The 17887-nt window shown below is 37.3% G+C and overlaps 1 protein-coding gene across 3 annotated transcripts in view; it reads left to right on the top strand.

Annotated features, from left to right (window-relative positions):
* SMC1B (structural maintenance of chromosomes 1B) overlaps positions 1–17887 on the top strand; it is a 35883-nt gene that overhangs the window by 12805 nt on the left and 5191 nt on the right. For all 3 annotated transcript variants that reach the window (XM_068657906.1, XM_068657898.1, XM_068657889.1), the window contains 11 exons: positions 2340–2519; positions 3513–3659; positions 4281–4418; positions 4912–5028; positions 8828–8934; positions 10651–10792; positions 12243–12388; positions 13182–13335; positions 14765–14860; positions 15746–15902; positions 16686–16840. In XM_068657906.1, the coding sequence (XP_068514007.1) occupies positions 2340–2519; positions 3513–3659; positions 4281–4418; positions 4912–5028; positions 8828–8934; positions 10651–10792; positions 12243–12388; positions 13182–13335; positions 14765–14860; positions 15746–15902; positions 16686–16840 (1539 nt within the window). The remainder of the gene's footprint in view (positions 1–2339; positions 2520–3512; positions 3660–4280; positions 4419–4911; positions 5029–8827; positions 8935–10650; positions 10793–12242; positions 12389–13181; positions 13336–14764; positions 14861–15745; positions 15903–16685; positions 16841–17887) is intronic.

Raw genomic sequence — 17887 nt, 5'->3', positions numbered from 1 at the left:
CTTAGTCCATTGCTCTGTGACCCATAGCACAGAAGGGCTTCCTAGTGTTCAGGTGAAACCTTCTGTGTTCTGTTTGTGCCTGTTGCTTCTTGTCCTGGCACTGGGCACCTCAGTGCAAAAACCTGTCTCTGTTCTTTATACTGTCTCTACAGGTATTTGTACATGCTGTTGAGATCACCTTGAGCCTTCTTTTCTCCAGGCTAAACAGATCCAGGTATCTCAGCCTTTCCTCACAGGAGAACATTCCAGTCCCTTTAATCATCTTAGCAGTCCTTTGCTGCACTCCAGTAGCTCTATATCTTTCTTGTCCTGGGGAGACCAGGCCTGGACACAATACTTCCCACAGCACTGCTGAGGGGAGGAAAAGGATAATCTCCCTTGACCTGCTGGCCACAGTGCTGTCAGTTGAGTCTAGGATACCATTAGCCTTCTCTGTTGTAAAGGCACTTTGCTGGCTCATACTAAACTTGGTGTCTACCAGGACCCCATGGTCCTTTTCTGCTGGACTGCTTTCCAGTTTGTCAGCCCTCAGTGTGTTGCAGAGCATGGGATTATTCCTCCCCAGGGGCAGGACTTAACATTTCCCTCAGCTGAATGTCATGAAGATCTTTACTGCCTAGTTCTCCAGCCTGTCCAGCTCTGTCTGGGTGGCAGCATGACCCTCTGGTCTGTCAGCCGCTTCTCCCAGTTCTGTGCCATTTGCAGACTTGCTGAGGGTGTGCCCTGCCCCATCATCCAGGTCATTAATGAAGAGGTTCAGCAGGAACATCCTAGTGCTGACTGCTGGGATACATAGCTTGTTACTGGCCTCCGGCCTCCTCCATTTTGAGCCTGGTAGTTCAGCCAGTTTTCAGGGCACCTCACTGAATGCTCATACGTCAACAGCTTGTCTGTGAGGATCATGCTGGGTACAGGGTTAAAAGCCTTTACTGAAGTCCAGGCAGACAGTATCCACTGCTCTCCCCTCATCCACCAGGCCAGTCGTTTCATTGTGGAGGGCTATCTGGTGAGTCTGTGCTGACTGCTCCTGGTTACTTTCTTGTTCATGTGCCTGGAAATGGATTCCAGAATTAGTTGCTCTATCACCTTTCCAGGGTTGTAGGTGAAGCTGTTTGGCCTGTAGTGTTGTGGGTCCTCCTTCTTGGTCTCTTTTGAAGATGAGAAAGATGTTTGTTCTCCTGCAGTCCTCAAGCGTCTCTCCCAGTCACCATGATTGTTCAAATGTTATTGAAAGTGGCCTTGCAATTACATTAGCCAGTTCCCTCAGCTCTTGTGTGTTCATCCCATCTGAGCCCGTGGACTTCTGTATTTCTGGTTTGCTTTAGCATTCACTGACCTGATCTTTGACCAAGGGCATGTTTTCCTTGTTTAAGCCTTCAACTGGTGTCTGGGACCTGGTGTTCCTGAAGGTTGGTCTTGCTAGTATAGTCTGAGGTAAAGGAGGTCTTCTATCATACCATTTGTCACGAGGTCCTCTGCCTCATTCAGCAGAAAGTGTGCGTTTTCCCTCATCTTTCTTTTGCCATCTATACACTTACCGAAGCTCCTCCTTTGGCATCCCTGGACATACTCAATTCTGTTTGGAATTTGTCTTCCTTAAGTGTAATCTGTGTGCTTGCATAGTGCCTCTCTTTTCCTACCAGGTCTTGTGTCCATGCTTCCATCTTCTGTATACTTCCGTTTGTTAGTCCTTGTAGCCTTCCTGCCATTTTTACTTGACTTACTGCATGTTGGTATAGACCTCTCCTGGAGGGAGGGGATCCTTGAAATTACCCAGCATTTGTGGGCCACTCTTCCCTTCAAGGCCTTGTCCCATGGGACTCTTCCAAGCAGATTCTTAAAGGGACCAAGGTCTACTCTCTTGACATCCAGTGTCATCATCTTGCTTTTTGACCTAATTTCTCCTCTTAAGATCCTGAACTCTCCTATCACAGGGTCACTGCAGTCGAAGTTGCTTTCATCTTTCGCATCAAGCCTGTCCTTGTTGGTATGAGGTCCAGCAGAGCACCTCTCCTCACAGATGCCTCCCACATGTGGGTGAGGAAGTTGTCCATGATTTTCAGGAGCCTCCTATATTGCTTATGTCCTGCTGTGTTGTCCATTGAGCAGAGAGCTGCTTGGTTGAAGTCCCCATGAGCACAAGGGTCTGTTGAAAGTGAGGCTTTACAGGTTTCAGGACTGTTTTGTACACAGAACATGAAAAACAGATCTGTTCCTACTTCTGTAGTGACTGAGTGACCCATTATTTTGATTTGTACATCCTGTCCCCAGACCACTGAGATTTAGATATGGTTTGCTATTACAATGTGAATTTTAAACACTGCATATTTGCATTACAGGTTAAGCCAATTAATGAGAAGTTAAGAGAGATAAAAGGAGCTAAAATGCTGGTGGATGTTGTACAAACTCCATTTGATCCACTGAAAAAAGTAATTCAGTTTGTGAGTGGGAATGGCTTGGTCTGTGAAACAGTTAAAGAAGCAAGACAAATAGCATTTGATGGACCAGTGAGGTTGAAAGTAAGAAGTTGAATTTTGTTCTGTATGTTAGGTATTTAATGCCATTTAAATATTTATTCTATGAACATCCTACAAAATACTGCAGATAAACATAAAATGATGCTTTGCTCTCTAGTCTATTCCTACATAAACAAATAGCCAGGTATTTTACATGCTTGCATTTTTCTCTCTATAGTAGTATATTTAAATGATTTCCTAGGTAAAGGAGGCAAATTAGAGAAGACTGTTAGTTAGCGTTCAGGCTTGTTTCTTGACATAGTCCTCTGTTGATAAAAGGAAAGATGAGGAAAAATGGATAAACCTGCTTGTAAAATAGATGATTTTAAAAATACGAATATCTTGATAGCTTTTCTGTGAAGAAATGCTTTAAAAAAATATTTTAAGAATATGATAGTTGCAGATATAGACTGTAGACAGATGAAACAGCTTCTTTGTATCTTGCAGTTTTTTCTTTTTTGCCATATCTCTATTTCTGTCACTGTCTGTGGAGCACTTTTATACACTTAATAAAGCTTTTAAAAATCTTGGTTAGAACAGCTTTAAGTTGAAGGTGAGCGTAGCATCTGGGTTGCTTGAAATTGAGATGACTCACACAAAAAAAAACGTTCCTTACTAAGACTGAAGTTTTCTGTTTGTAATGAGGTAGTCACTCTTCCAGCTGTAGAGTTTTCCTTCCATTATCACCTTGCTTGTTTTGCTCTACTGACCTGGCCACAACGTAAATTACTAACATACAGGAATGTCTCAAACTTCTTAAATGCAAGGAAATCACAGGATTTCATTTCCTTTTCCGATCTGTTGTAATAATAACAGAATGTGACCCAAGCCATAAGCAGCAGGCTTTTTTGTGGCTTAGTATATTTCATATCAATGGGTTTGGAATACAGAGTCCAACAAGAATATGTTTGTCACTTGTTTAACTATGTTATTTTGCACTAGTTCACTGCTTTGTGTTAAGAATTTATTTAGTTATTTACTAATTTTTACTTGCAGACAGTGGCGCTTGATGGAACTTTATTTTTGAAATCTGGGGTGATTTCTGGAGGATCAAGCGATTTAAGATTCAAAGCCAGATGTTGGGATGATAAAGAAATGAATAAAATGAAAGAAAGAAGAGAGAGCTTGATTAATGAGTTAAAGGTAGGCTTCTTAAAGAGCACTTAACTGCAAAAGGCATAAAGTCTAATTTAATTTAAGAGTGGGAGAAATGAAGGTGATTCCTTAAGCAGTAAACAGGATATAGTAGTTGTTCATACTCTTCTAGTTTTTAGTAATATACTGTGAGTCCCTGTCTTCAGCTGGTGGGTTGGCTCATGTATCACAGAGGTGGAGAACAAGGACAGCGTTGTTAATATATATATATATATATATATATATATATATTCCTTCAAGGAAAAAACTGGTGTTTAAAGTACCCTACAACTTGTAGCAAAAAAGTCAATACATTCTGCTAACATGAAAACATTTGCACAGACAAAAACCTGTCAATATAAAATGATTCTCCAAACCTCTAGTTATTGGGGTGGAATGAGGAGTCAGGGCAGAGAGTAGGAATTTGCAAGTCTGTGGTTTCTTTTAAGAAATAAATCTATGTGAAATGACACGAGTGTGACCAATGATATCAGCATTTACTTTGAACGTGGCCATTTTCAGTGAGGCTAGCGTTAAATAGTTAACAAACCTGAAAAACAAATAATTTCTCAATACATCAAATTTCATTTTAAATGCTTTTTCTCTTCTCCTGTTGTAATATTTTTCTAGGACTTAATGAAAATCAAACGTAAGGAGACTGATTTGAAGCACTTGCATGCTCAATGTCACGGAACTCAGACGCGACTTAAATATTCACAGAGTGAATTAGACCTTATTAAAAAGAAACATCTTGCTAATCTCTACATGGTGTAGTACTAAGCCTTTATAATTTTCATGCTTAATCATTGTATTTTTGTATATATCTTCATAAACTATGATTACCAGCAGTGATGTATTGCTTCCTAATGTAGGGTTTTTTACCTTAATTTGTTTCACATACAGCAGTTATGACTGAAGAATTACTAAAACGTATATTTTTAAATGACAAAATAATCTAAATGAGGCTTTTTCTAAATTAGCGGAAATTCAAATTGATTTAAAAACTAAGTTTGGCCTATCATTTAGTAACTTTCCAATGTCTGGTTTAACTCGACAGACACTTAAATGATACTTATGTAATTTGCTTCTCTACTGTAACTATTGCATGTAAATTAACAACAACTGTGAGTAAGTAGCATTTGAGAAGAAAATAGTATTTTTAATCAGAAAAGTACAGTTCATCTGGATCAGAAAGGTGTTAGTTTCTAGGAAGTTAACCGTCCTGTTAAGAAAAATTAGCATCTTTTTCCCTTCTATGTAGGAGAAATCGAAGCTGGAAAGTGAACTAGTAAATACTGAGTCCCAGCATGATATGATAAATGAAGGAGTACTACAGAGAGAATTAAAAATAAAAGAATTTCAGAAGAAAATCAATGAGGTAGGTTTTTCTGTCACAGTCACACAGTTTATGTTGTTATTCTACAGAAATTTCTTTCTGTACCATATTAGAGTTTGGAAAACTTCAAACTTTTACGAACCTAGCCTACAAAGTAGGTTACAGTTACTCCAGTAATCATCCCACCTTTTCCACCTTGGTCACTTACCAAGGTCACTGTGAACTGAAATGTACTTACTTTACAGTTGGCTGTTAGTATGTATGAAGCATAGCTTCACAAATCAGTTTCATTAAAATCAAAATTCTGTGATTTACATGTGCCAAACACAAACCCAACCAAGGGAATGCATATACTTTGAATACTAGATGATGCTATGCCTAATCTATATGCTATAATTCCAGTTGATACCGGAGAAAATAATTCTGAGTTTGAAGAATAGGCGTTTTCTTCTCTTTCCCCTTCCTCCTCTGCTATTAAATATGATTTACTCTTTGTATTGAGCATAGATGGTCTACCAAATTTCACAGCTTTAGAGCTGTACAGTACAAACTTCCCGTGTGGATCAAATCACAGAAAAATACTCCAGCTTTTTCATGTCTGAGAGTATAATTTCAAAAGTCTTATCTTGCTTGTTCTGAGACTCCAGTGTCTAAGATTTTGGTAAGAAAAAGAAAAAATCATGTACATATTTTAATGTAGAAAGATAATTATGGAGTGTGATTGCATGACTAGACCATGACCACCTTTTGCCATGAAGTCTTCCTGGCTCACATGGGTCTGTGACAACATACACATACATGAAGCCCAATTTTAAACTCTCCATACACCTACAACATTTACAAATCTGTGGTAATCAGCACTAAGCAGATGTCTGTAGAGGTGACTGCCCTTCTGAAAATCGTTCTTTTTGCAGTCATGGCTGAACCCATTTCTACATGAAAATACACAATTGTTATCTCTTCTTCTAAAAAAGAGATGATCCATACTTCTGGAACCCAAAGACAGATTAGGCATGCGCATGCTATCAGGAATAGAGCTCTGTCTGTTTTCTAGAGCTGAGACCAGATCTCAGTGCTGCTTGAATACTTTATTCTGGACTCTGCAGGTCTTGTGTCTAGGTGATGACATTACACCACTATATACTTGAAAAGCAAATAAAGAGCAGCAGTGTAAAGAGTCCTTTTTCCAAAAAAAAAAAAAAAAAAAAAAGTGGCAAATACCTGTGTTTTCTGTGTGCTTTGATTACACTGGGGGAAAGAACAAGCAAGATAAGACTTTTGAAATTATACTCTCAGACATGAAAAAGCTGGAGTATTTTTCTGTGAATAATGAATGTATCCCTTCTGTTGGAAGGGATCTATAGTGATGTAGTCCAATTGCCTGTTCTCTTCAGGGCTAGCCAGAAATTGAAGCCTAGTAATGGAGACAGTGTCCAGCCTCTTGAGTGCTGACAAGCGTGGGGAATCAACCACCCCTCTGAGAAGCCCATTCTAATGTTGAACCACCCTCAGAGTAAATAATTTTTTCCTAATGCCTAGTCTGACCCTCCCCTGGCACAGCTTTATGCTGTTCCCTCACATCTTGTCATCGATGACCAGGAGCAGAGCCCAGCACCTCCCTCAGCACTACCCTCCTCCGGGAGCTGCAGGGAGGTCACCTCTCGGCTCCTTTTCTCTAGACTGGGCAACACAAGTGTCCTCAGCCTCTCCTCACAGGACATGCCTGCCAGCCCTCTTCCCAGCTTTGTTGCCCTCCTCTGGATGCTTTCAAGGGCCTTAATATCCTTTTCATATTGTGGAGCCCAGACTGCACACTATTCACGATAAGGCTGTGCCAACACTAATATAGCAGGAGAATCATCTCTTTTGACTGTACACCTGTGCTGTGTTTAATATACCCCAAAATGCAGTTTGCTCCTTGGTTGCCAGGGCACGCTGCTGCCTTATGCTGAGCCTGCTGCAAACCAGCACCCACAGGCCCCTGTCTGCTGAGCTGCTCTTCAGCCACTTGGCTCCCAGTCTGTGCGTGTGTCCAGGTGCAGCACCCAGCATTTACTCTTGGTGCCTGTTCTTCCTGGGGTATACCAGCACTGCATCTCCCGGTTTAGTGTCATCAAACTTGCTGAAGATGAACTCAGCTCCTGCATCCATCAGTCCTAGATGTGAACCTCAGGAAACGCTGCTGGTGACCAGCTGCCAGCCAGATGCAGCCCCAGTCACTGCGATGCTTTGGGCTGTACTGTTCAGCCTCTTCATCGCCCATTGTAGTGGCTGAGTCAGCAAATTCTTCATTGCACTGATTTTCTTCTTTATTTCATTTTGTGGTTTTGTTTGTTGTTTTTTTTTTTTAAGACCATTGTATGCTAATGACTATTGTCATTGAAGCTTACTCCTTCTCCATTTTTATCAGCAACAGATGTTCTCAAAGATGTTACGTGATCTAACAGGTTAGATTTCTAGGCTGTCTTTTCTGTAGACTGTTCCGCCATCTCATAGCCTCAGCTCCCTCTCATTCCCTTCAGATGGTCTCCAGAACCAGTTCATGCAGACAGCTGACATTCAAAAGGTTGATTACTGTGAAGAGATAGAAGGCGTTCAGTGAAGTAAATAGAACTAAAGCCCAATATAGTACCAAAAGGGGTTTCATAGTGTGTTCTGCTAGAATTCATATAAGAGCTCTGATGTTTCTGAAAAATAAGTATGTTATTCTCTACTGCTCTCTGAAAGCCACCTTTGTCATAGGTCTTGCCAAATACTAAGGAATCTGGTACATCCTGTGGAAGAGGGGTGGTGCAGTTTAATCTGGAAATCCACAGCCCTGCACCCTGATGCTTATGTAGATGTACATTTTTAAAGACATATTCCTCACCACTATCAGGAGTTATGTGAGGTGCATAGTACATTATATAGTTTAAACTGATAAGAATGGGTCAGAGGCTAGAAACTTCCTTGAATTAATCTGTGACTGAAATTCTACATGTGAAGAGAAACCAAAATTACAGCATATTGTCTTGGTTGTGGTACGGGCATGGGGGAGCGCACATGTGTATCATCCTCAGACACTGAGGAAGTCCTTAGTGTTTGCGCCATAAGAATCACAAATCCAGGTAAATTTTCTTCTGCTTGTATTGGGGGAAAACAAACAAACAAAAAACAACCTTCCCCTCCCTCCAAAAAAAAAAAAAAAATCTGCCTGTCTGTTTCCTGTGAATAATATTACTTGGTTAGATACAGCATTTGATATCTGGTTAAACAGGGTTACAGACCAAACCAATGTAAACAGTCGTTTTTTTGGTCTGTAAAGTTGTCTTAAAATGTTGTTCAGTCCATTGTTTTTGTTAGTATGTACTGTATAATTAGGAAATGGGAGATTCTGTAGCAGCTCTTTTGATGTGGCTCTGCTTTAAATGGGATGTAGCAATTAATATTTATGGATCACTTGAAAGGATTAAAGTGAAGAAATGAACTACATCAAGAAGCCTGTAGCTCACTAGTAGCTTGTATACCACTTAGTTTTCTTTCCTTCAGGTGAGTGGAAACCACAGACAACACTAAGGATGTTTATTATACTGTAAGGACTTCAATTGCCTTTATAATGACCAGGCGCTGTCAAGAAGAACTTATATGGGAGTTAACATTTTGCAGGTTATACACCTTCTATTGGGCATTTGTAGTGAAGGCGTTATTTGAAAATGTCAAGTACAGATTCTTAGTTCCATTTGTTGTTTCCTTGAAGTATCTTGAAAATGTAGTCTGTAGCATGAGATGATTATTTAAGTGTTTTCCTTCCTTGGACTGCAAAACAGCATAAACATTGTGTTCCTTCTCTATTTATTCAAAGGCTGAAGATGCTGTTTTCAAGGAATTCTGTGAAGAAATTGGCATAGAAAATATACGTGTGTATGAACAAGAACATGTGAGACAGCAAGAGGAGATTGATAGGAGAAGGTTGTATTTGTAATTGAAATGTTAAAAAAAAAAAGTGTGTGTGTGTGTATATATATATATATATATATATATATATATATATATACACACACATTTTTTTATATATATATATTGCGCACATCAGTAAACAAGTAACTCCATCACAGGAAATACCCCAAAAGCCCATAAGACTGAAGAAGGTATATTATCATTGCAAGAATTAGCAGTGGCACTACCATGGTTTGGGTTTATTAGACGGTTACAGCCAGAGATGTTATGCAACAAACTTGAAGGTAAAATGTAGCATAGTTGCTAAAGCATAGTTATCTAAAATCCACATTGAGAAATGACAGTTGAGGGTGATGTGAAGGCTTCGTCATGGTCATAAATCTTAGAGAACTGGATGTAAAATGCAGTGATTCAGCATAGGAACATGCTATTGAGGGAAAATGGCATCTTATTTTTTTTACAGGTAACTTTCAACTCAAGAAGGAAAATGTCATAGGATCACAAATTTGTATCTTAAGGAATGAAAATGTTAAAATAAAATGTCTGCTTGTGGAGCAGGTATTTTCTGGCAGATAACAATGCATTTCCTGGCATACTTTATAGAAAGTACACTTCTTTTTTTTTAACACGACTAGTGTGATGTCTAGTGCTGAACTCTATTTTCTTTTCAGCAGTATTTATAAAGAGACCCTCTGGCTGTCTTCCAGTAATGTGGCTAAATGTGCATCTTTGGCTAGAATTGCAGTGAGATAGTGCAGTACATTCATTCTGTTGAAGTTAAAAGCACCTGACAGAAGTGATTCGATCATTTATTTATGTTGGTGAGAACAGAAGTAATGATGATGAGAAAGCTGTTAATATAATAGTGGAAAGAGCAGCTTTTTGCATGGCTGTATGCTACCCTGCACATACGGCTTTGGTTTTGCTTGTGTCCTAACTTGCTATCATTAGTCCTGCAAGCCTGTGCTAGAGTACATTCTTACCTTGGTCTAAAGAGCCTGAAGCTGGTGTTGTCAGCCCTTTTGCCTGAACAACAGATGTAGCGCTGGTGGTACATTATCCAGGAGCTTAAAGCTGAGAGGCAGATAGTAACAGCTGAGAGGGAACCTTTCTGTAAGCAGCCACTTGGTTTTTACTTCTTTAATTTCTCACAGCAGAAAGTGAGAAAGCTTCTTCTGTTGTACCCCTATAAACAAATACAGGTCTTAATTAAGAGAGGATGAGCATGGCTGAAGATGGCCTAAAAAGTTCTGGTCTCATGTTACTTAATTACTACCTCCCAGCTGAGATAGGCTCTTATAATCGATACACGTATGTGTCTGCTGATGAGGCTTACTCCTAAGGCTGAACAGGGAGTGCAGGCATTGGACACAGCACTAGGGTAGCTGTTGCCCATCTCATCTCTCTATCACTTATCTTTATCCCATAGGATAAAGGATCCTGAGATACAGGAACCTTTAGCATTAAATTTGATGTTGAATGTGACCACATTAGATCCTTATATTGTATTTGTAGAAGGATTACCACTGTGTTTTTATAAATTCCAGTATATATCCATGATTTGGTGTAGTGAAATCTATGTATACAAATTTCTGTGATCCAGTAGAAGATTCAAAAAAAAATGCATATCTAAATAGTAGAAGTTGAAATTGTATCTTTTAATAATGTAAAATCACAGTTACTATCCTGGTTTGTGAGTGTTGGCTTGAAATACTGTACTTTCACTAGACTGGAGTTTGAAAATCAGAAGATGCGACTAAATGTTCAGCTGGAATATAATCGTGGTCATCTACAGAAATTAATAGACACAGTCAGCAAGCTGAGGGAAACAATTCAAAAGGATGAATTGGAGACTACTGGGCTATTCAAGGTAATGTACATATATAATATATGTGGGGCTGAGAGGACAGAATGCGCCAAATTACAATTTTAAACATCACAAATTCTGTTGAGTAATTCTTCTAGTGCCTAATATGGTCCTGACTTTGTAAGTTAAGAAACAAACAAACAAACAACAAAAAAAAAAAAACGCAGCTGCACGTTATTCTTTTAACCTTGGAATAGCCTGTCATATTTGAGTATTTATTAATTACTTAAAATAAAAATAAAACTGGGATTACTGTTTGTACAGGGTTGTGTTCAGTTTATATGAAATGGCAGCATATGTCTACAGATAAAACTAATAGTATGTAGCTGAGACTCCAGCATATTTTATGATTAATAGTAAATAACGCTGGTGCTTTGCATTTTTGTGGTGCTTCACAAATACAAATAGGCATAAAATAACTTAGTATGAAAGCCAATTTAGATTTTTAATGGAAATAATATGCATGAACTCTTCTTTCATAGCATTTTTTGTTGTTTTTAATTACTTCAGCAAGATCATGTTGGTAATATGGAAAAAAATATTCATAATTAATTTTTTTAGTATTTTGCTTGTTAAATAAACTGTGCTTATGATGCACTAAAACAGTGCTTTGAATAAAGTAAAAACTGCTCCAAAGTGTGTGGGAGAGGGGAGGTGAGGAAACGCATCATTTGACATGTACATTCTAGGAACTTTTAGAGAAACAAATAATACATAAGAAGATACGTATTTCTGTTACTGAGAATAACAATAGACCGTGACTCAGTCATGCACAAAAGCCTCTGACTTGATGGCCCATGCGTTGAAATACATTAAGTTCTGAAGATACTTTGTGGCAGCAGGCCTTGATCAAGTTGCCTAGTGCTGGATTCTCAAGCAGTATGTCTTCATGCATGTAACATTAGGTTTGCTATATTCTGGCACCTCATTTCTAGCAATTTAGCAGTTGTATGGGTTATATAGGGGTAGACTTACGTAAAGTACTTCAGTTGTGTTTTGCTCCTTTGCAGATACTTTTCAGAGATTCTTTCTTTTATGCAGATTGCCTCAGGATTTCTCTTCTAATGAACAATACTTTTTAAATAATTTCAGGTATCTAAGGTGTTGCTAAATATGTCGTACAAGTGCAGCAGATGGGATCTTTTTAGTAGGGCTATGGGAATAACTGAGGAAAAGAGTAGTCCATGGGATTGTAGGAGTCTTAGGATCCCTGCCTTGTTTGGTGGCATTACCTTCTAGTCTGGTACAGTCACAAATCTGGAGCTGGCCATGCCTAAGTATACAAAACAGCTGGATATTCTAATGTGTAAGATGGGCTTTTTTCACCATGCCCTTCAGACTGTGCTGCAACACGTTTTGAAGTATTGTAATGGGTTTAAACATCAACTTTATATATAGCTGTATACTAAAAAGTTTTTGGTAAAAGGTTAAAAATGAAAATATTTTGATGCAGGATGAGGAAAAACATCTAAAAAGAGTGAACGAAATTGTGGAGGAGGAGCAACATCTTAAGGATACATTAAGTGCTCATAAATCTGAGATTATGAAAACCCAAAGTGAAGTTGAAGAATTCAGAAAGAAGTTGTTAACTCTTAATAGGTAATTATGAATTATATGCCTGAGAAAAATGATACGCTATAATCTTTAGAGGAGTTCTTGCGATGTCTGAATTTTTCATGTTCTGTTTTCAAGTGAAAGATCATTAGAGACATGGTAACTGGCATTTACAGTATGCATGAGGTAAAAAGGGCTTCCACTTGTGGTTCCCAAAAGTAATGTGGATGAGATTACCTCATGAGAGCATCCCATAATGAGAATGTTATTCTACATAGTTTATATATATATATATATATATTTTATATAGCTAGTGATAGTTCTGAAGGGAACATGTTCAAAGATGTTAAACGCTTCTTGAAGTGTTTTACTGCAGATGTTTGCTGATAGTTTTATGTATTCATTCAGGTTGTACAGCTAGTTTACTTAATGAGATTTTTATTTTTTTCTGATTTTAGCGTTCCAATTTTCTCCAGTCCTTTCAAGTGTTGGATACCTTAACCTAATGTTAATTTTTTGTCATGGTTTTGTCTTTATCCTTCTTTTAAGTCAACTGTTTTAGAGACAGTTTACATTTGTTTCCTCATGCTTGTTTACTACTAATGTGTTTAATGTTCTGTCTCTTAATTGTTAAATTTATGATGTTTAAAAAACATATGTTGACGCAGACTTGTAGGATCTTGGTGCTTTCAGGTCATAAAGAGGATGGAGAAATTTAAGTACCACTTTATTTTTGATGTGGATTGCAAAGGTAACTGTTTTTCATGCTGTTTGACTGTAGATGTTATTGGCAGTGATGTTGCTGCTCTTAATGGTTTTGTCCCATTTGTTTATGAAGGGAAGCTGCAAAATTACAAAAGGAAGCTGCAGCTATAGAAACCTCATTGGAAGATAAAAGATTAAGAAGACATAATATGCTTCTTGAGTGCAAGGTGCAGGACTTGAAAATAAATCTCCTATTTGGATCACTGGATGATATCAGTGAAATAGAGGTACTTAAAATGTTTATGTAAGATAGATACCATGCAGGAGCAATTATCCAGTCTTGAATTTAATGATTTTTTTTTCTTATTTGCTTTCTGGTTGTCTCAAAGACTAATGCTAAAATAAATTAATTGCTTTGATATGATCAGGCCTTCTTCTTTCAAAGGAAGGATTTTTGTTTATTTTTGTCTGCTGAAATGTTGTTTGCAAGTGTTTCTGCCTGTGCTTGAAAAGTATTCCTGCATGATATCTAAAATCAGTTGTACAAATTGACCTGAAGGAGTATTCTAGGTAGACATAAGATACACAAAAGGTTCAAGTCAACCATAAGTAAATGTGGCATGTACATGGGTCAAGATAATACTTAGTTAATCATGTATTCATAACATAAATACAGTCTAAAATCTTCCTTTTGTCTTCAGTAGATATAGATACTTACAGAAATCAGGGATAGGCTAAAATAGAAATATTTCCGCTAGCAGGGGATTGAACCTCACTGTTTTTCTCAGTCTTCCCTCTTTCTCCAGCTGATCTCTTGTGAGAAGAAATGATACTTTCTCCACTATTGAAAACAAACAAACAAAAAAACACGCACTATTGCTTTTGAGGGAGTTGTGTCTGCAAATTTGGAAGGAATCTTGTTGAGCTCATTCCTTAGGTGGTTTTATTGGATGATAGGTATAAATGGGTGGGTCAGAAGCAAAAACGAAGACAGTGAAATAGGCGCTTATCTGAAGGGGAAAGAGATGAATTGATAATCATCAGAGTATGTAGGTAGGTAGCTCAATTATCAGTTTATGAATATGGAAGACAGAAAACAAGGAGGTACGCAGTAGGAGTAACAAATTTGATTGCTAGGTCATAACATTGAGAGGACATTATTATATTTGGTTCTGAGAAATCAGTTCCTTTCCTACCAAACTTCTAATGATACATGTTTCATTCAAGGGCAGGTAGCTGTTTAAAATTGAGACTTACAGAGTCCAGAAGATGCGCTGCCTGTGTTAAACAGAATTAATTTTTTTTCTGAGGCCAACTGAATAGAAGAAATGCCTTGACTTACACACTGCAGAGCCTTTTCTTGAAAGGGGAATGAATTACTACAGAAAAGTAAATTACTTCCCATCAAGAGATAATGGTAGATTTTCAGTGAGCAAATTGTTCTAAATAGATTTTAAATATATTACTGCTGCTTTCATCTTAGCTTTAAACTGAAATTGGCAGGTATTTTCATCTTTATATAAAAGGTGCATTTATTTCTTTAGATTTGTAGGATCTTAAGTTACTTAAGTTTTGGATGAGGGAGGAGCAGTGAAAAGGTTACCTCATACCCTCTTACAACTGTCTTGTCTTTTCCTGTCCTTTCAATGTATTGTTTAAAGAGTTTAAAACTTCACTTTTCATATTTCTGAACTGGAATGTCCACTGTATTTATAGCTGGGAACTGAAATGGAAGGCACTCAGACCACAACTATCTATGAGAGGGAAGAGGCAATTAAGATAGACTACAGTGGCCTAGCAAGTGACCTGAAGGTAATCTCTTGTTTAAAATAAACACAGTTTTATTTAAAATATTTTGTTGACATTTTAGTCCTCACCTTAGCCTTCAATTGAAAGATTTTTAAAACACTGGTAAGCCAAAGAGTGTGTGTTTGTGTTTGTTTTGGTTTTGTAATTGTACATAGCAATATATGGGATTTTTAGATAGCTTGGTTAACTACGTTACTAAATTTAATTTAACGCTTACTTAAACCATAAGAATAGAATAGAGAAATAGTAAATATAAACGATTTTTTTTCCTTGCTCTTTACCTTCTGCCTTTAATTTCCACCACAATAGGTTATGACACAAAACTCTAGAAAACTAGGGATTGGCTGCCAGAGGTGATGAGGGAGCTGCACCATCTTCTTTCTGTAGTATTTTCAGAAACTGAAACTTAGAATATTTCCCTATGTAACAGTCACATATTCTTAGCTGGATTTTGTGTGTGTATCTGTTTCTTTTTAATCAGGAAAATAATTAAGCATCAGAGGTTAGGTGCAGAACAAGGAGGAATCTGTCATTTTAACTTATCTCAAAAAGTCTTCAAGATTGTGTCTTGAAAGCTTTTCAAAGAAATCAAGTAGTGATTTCTGCTAGTCTCCCTCTTGTGTTGTATTTAAACATGGACTTCTATGCTGAAGGAAATTTGTCTGTTTTTAAAGGTCTTGTAGAACAATACTTAGGACCTAGTAAATTGATTCAGAGAGCTAAGATCCTGGGTTGAGTTTTTTGTTTAGTTGTGTTTCCAGATAAAACTATTAGATGAGTGGGTGCTTCTCCAGAAACCATGACTGTTTGTTGTATGTGTTGAAATGTCTTGGCCTAAAAGCAAATTTTATGTCTCTGTTTTTTTGTTGGTGTTGTTTATTTCTTTAGGACCTGGAGTCTGATGAAGAAAGAGAGGCGCATCTGAACCAAATGCAGCAGGAAATGAAATCTAAAGAGAGTACTTTAATGAAGACAGCTGCTCCAAACCTGAGAGCATTGGAGAAATTACAGATAGCTCGGGACAAGTTCCAAGAATCAATGAATGGTAACACTGAGTCCTATTCATCTCTTCAGTGGCTGTGAGAGTTCTCGCCCTAATTAAAATTATTTTTTTTTCTGGGGTCAATCTTGGTGGTTTTGCTTCTTTCGGGCATTGAGGTATTTCCTGTGCTTAAGTGTTTATCCCCAGTTGTCTTTCTAATTATATGTAAGTAGTGTATTAAAATATATTTTGCAGTATTTTATTAAAATACAGTTTGTATGTGTAGCAAAGAATCACTTTGCACAAGCAATCACAAGCAATTTCTTGGCCAAATGGCATTATAAAGTATTTCTACTTATTTTCTAAAAATGGCTAACTTCAACAGTAAAATTCTTCTATTTTTTCATAATTAAAAGTTTGCCCAGAATCAGACATGAGCATCACTACCAAATTACTGGTGTCCTCAAAGAACATCAGACATTAAAATGCTACCAAAACCAAGGAGTTCTGAAGCTGTTATCAGTAAACTCTGGTGCTACTTAGACCAGCCAGTGTAAAGAGACAATTGTGAGGCAAAATTTTGTTGCTTAGTCCAGAGCAATGTGGCATAGAACAGACTGAATACATACCAACTTTCTAGTTTTGGGGGCCACCAGTTGAAGTCTGAAAGGAAACTCAGTGTTGATATGCTGCTTGCATGTGCATTGGAACCTCTTTCTGTAGTATTTCCTTTGATGCTTGTTATGGGGTACAATACGTATTTGTTCTGTGTATTTTCTTAGAGGCTTGTTATGGAATAATTTTAGTGTTTGTTTTTGTTGTTGTTTGTTTTTTTTTTTTTAATAGCTTTTGAGACCAGCAGAAAGGAGGCCAGAATATCCAAACAAGAATTTGAACAGGTGAAGAAAAGGAGATACGAGCTTTTTAGCCGGTGCTTTGAGCATGCCTCCATAGCTATTGATCAGATCTACAAAAAACTTTGCAGGAACAGTAGTGCTCAGGTGTGTCATGTTCTCTGGTACTTGGCTGAAAATGGTACCTGAAACTTTGTTATACAGAATAAGAAGACTTATTGTTTTTAGTATCCTTAAGACAGTTTCAGCTCTGAAGGAGGAACTTAAATAATAATGACTTGAGAATTTTAAGATCGGAGGAGAATAATACACCAGACCATGCTTGACATCAGACAGATATGTGAGCTTGAAGTGTTACCAGTGACAAATAATTCAAAATACTTAATCTTCAGTATCGATAATTATAAAAAAAATAAATTAATATTTCAGTGCTGTTTTTTTGTATGATGTTCTGACACTTCTTATGTCCCTCTTAAGTATATTTTTTAAATGATAGACTTAATATGATGGTAACATTTAAGGGATCTGTGGAAAAATTATGTCACAATTAATCTTTGCTATGGTTTCAGTATTAATGCTGCAAGTAAAGAGGAAACACCCAAACACTTCTGTCACATCAGATTCAGTAGGTGGCTGAATGTTTAGAGTGCAGGCTTGAAGTTTTGTCATCTTAAACTTCAGATTTTGTGTTTTCCTTCAGAATCATATACTTGGTAAATGCTTTATATATTTAAATTTATTTAATTTAAATTCAGTAAATGCTAAAATATCTTTAAACATATCCTTTCTGCTTCTAGGTTGGACTGTATAGTCAAGTATTTCTTTCCTTATGATCACTAGTCCCATACCTTTTAACCTAGACTAAATAGTAGGCAGGTCTTGACTTTGTGTCATAAACCATGTACCATTTAGTTTCTGTCATACTTTTTAATGTTTTAGTAAAATAGCTGTTCCTTTAAAATAATAGTTGTAAATTTTAAATGTGGGAACTGACATACAAAGTATAGGAGAAGGCCTACCTATATTAAAATCTTTCTTCAGATAGCATGAACTGTAGTAGCAACTCAAAGCTAGATTTTATAAACTAATGCTTCACCAAAAAAATAAGTAGTTTTTGAACTATCTTTACTTCCAAGACATAAAGAAAACTGTTTTCATAGTAGAGTTTTCATTAGAAAAATAAAAACTACATAA

This window comes from Anas acuta, chromosome 1 (genome assembly GCF_963932015.1).
Source record: "Anas acuta chromosome 1, bAnaAcu1.1, whole genome shotgun sequence".
In the NCBI taxonomy this organism is placed as follows: domain Eukaryota; kingdom Metazoa; phylum Chordata; class Aves; order Anseriformes; family Anatidae; genus Anas; species Anas acuta.
This window is presented reverse-complemented; position numbering and strand designations above follow the sequence as displayed.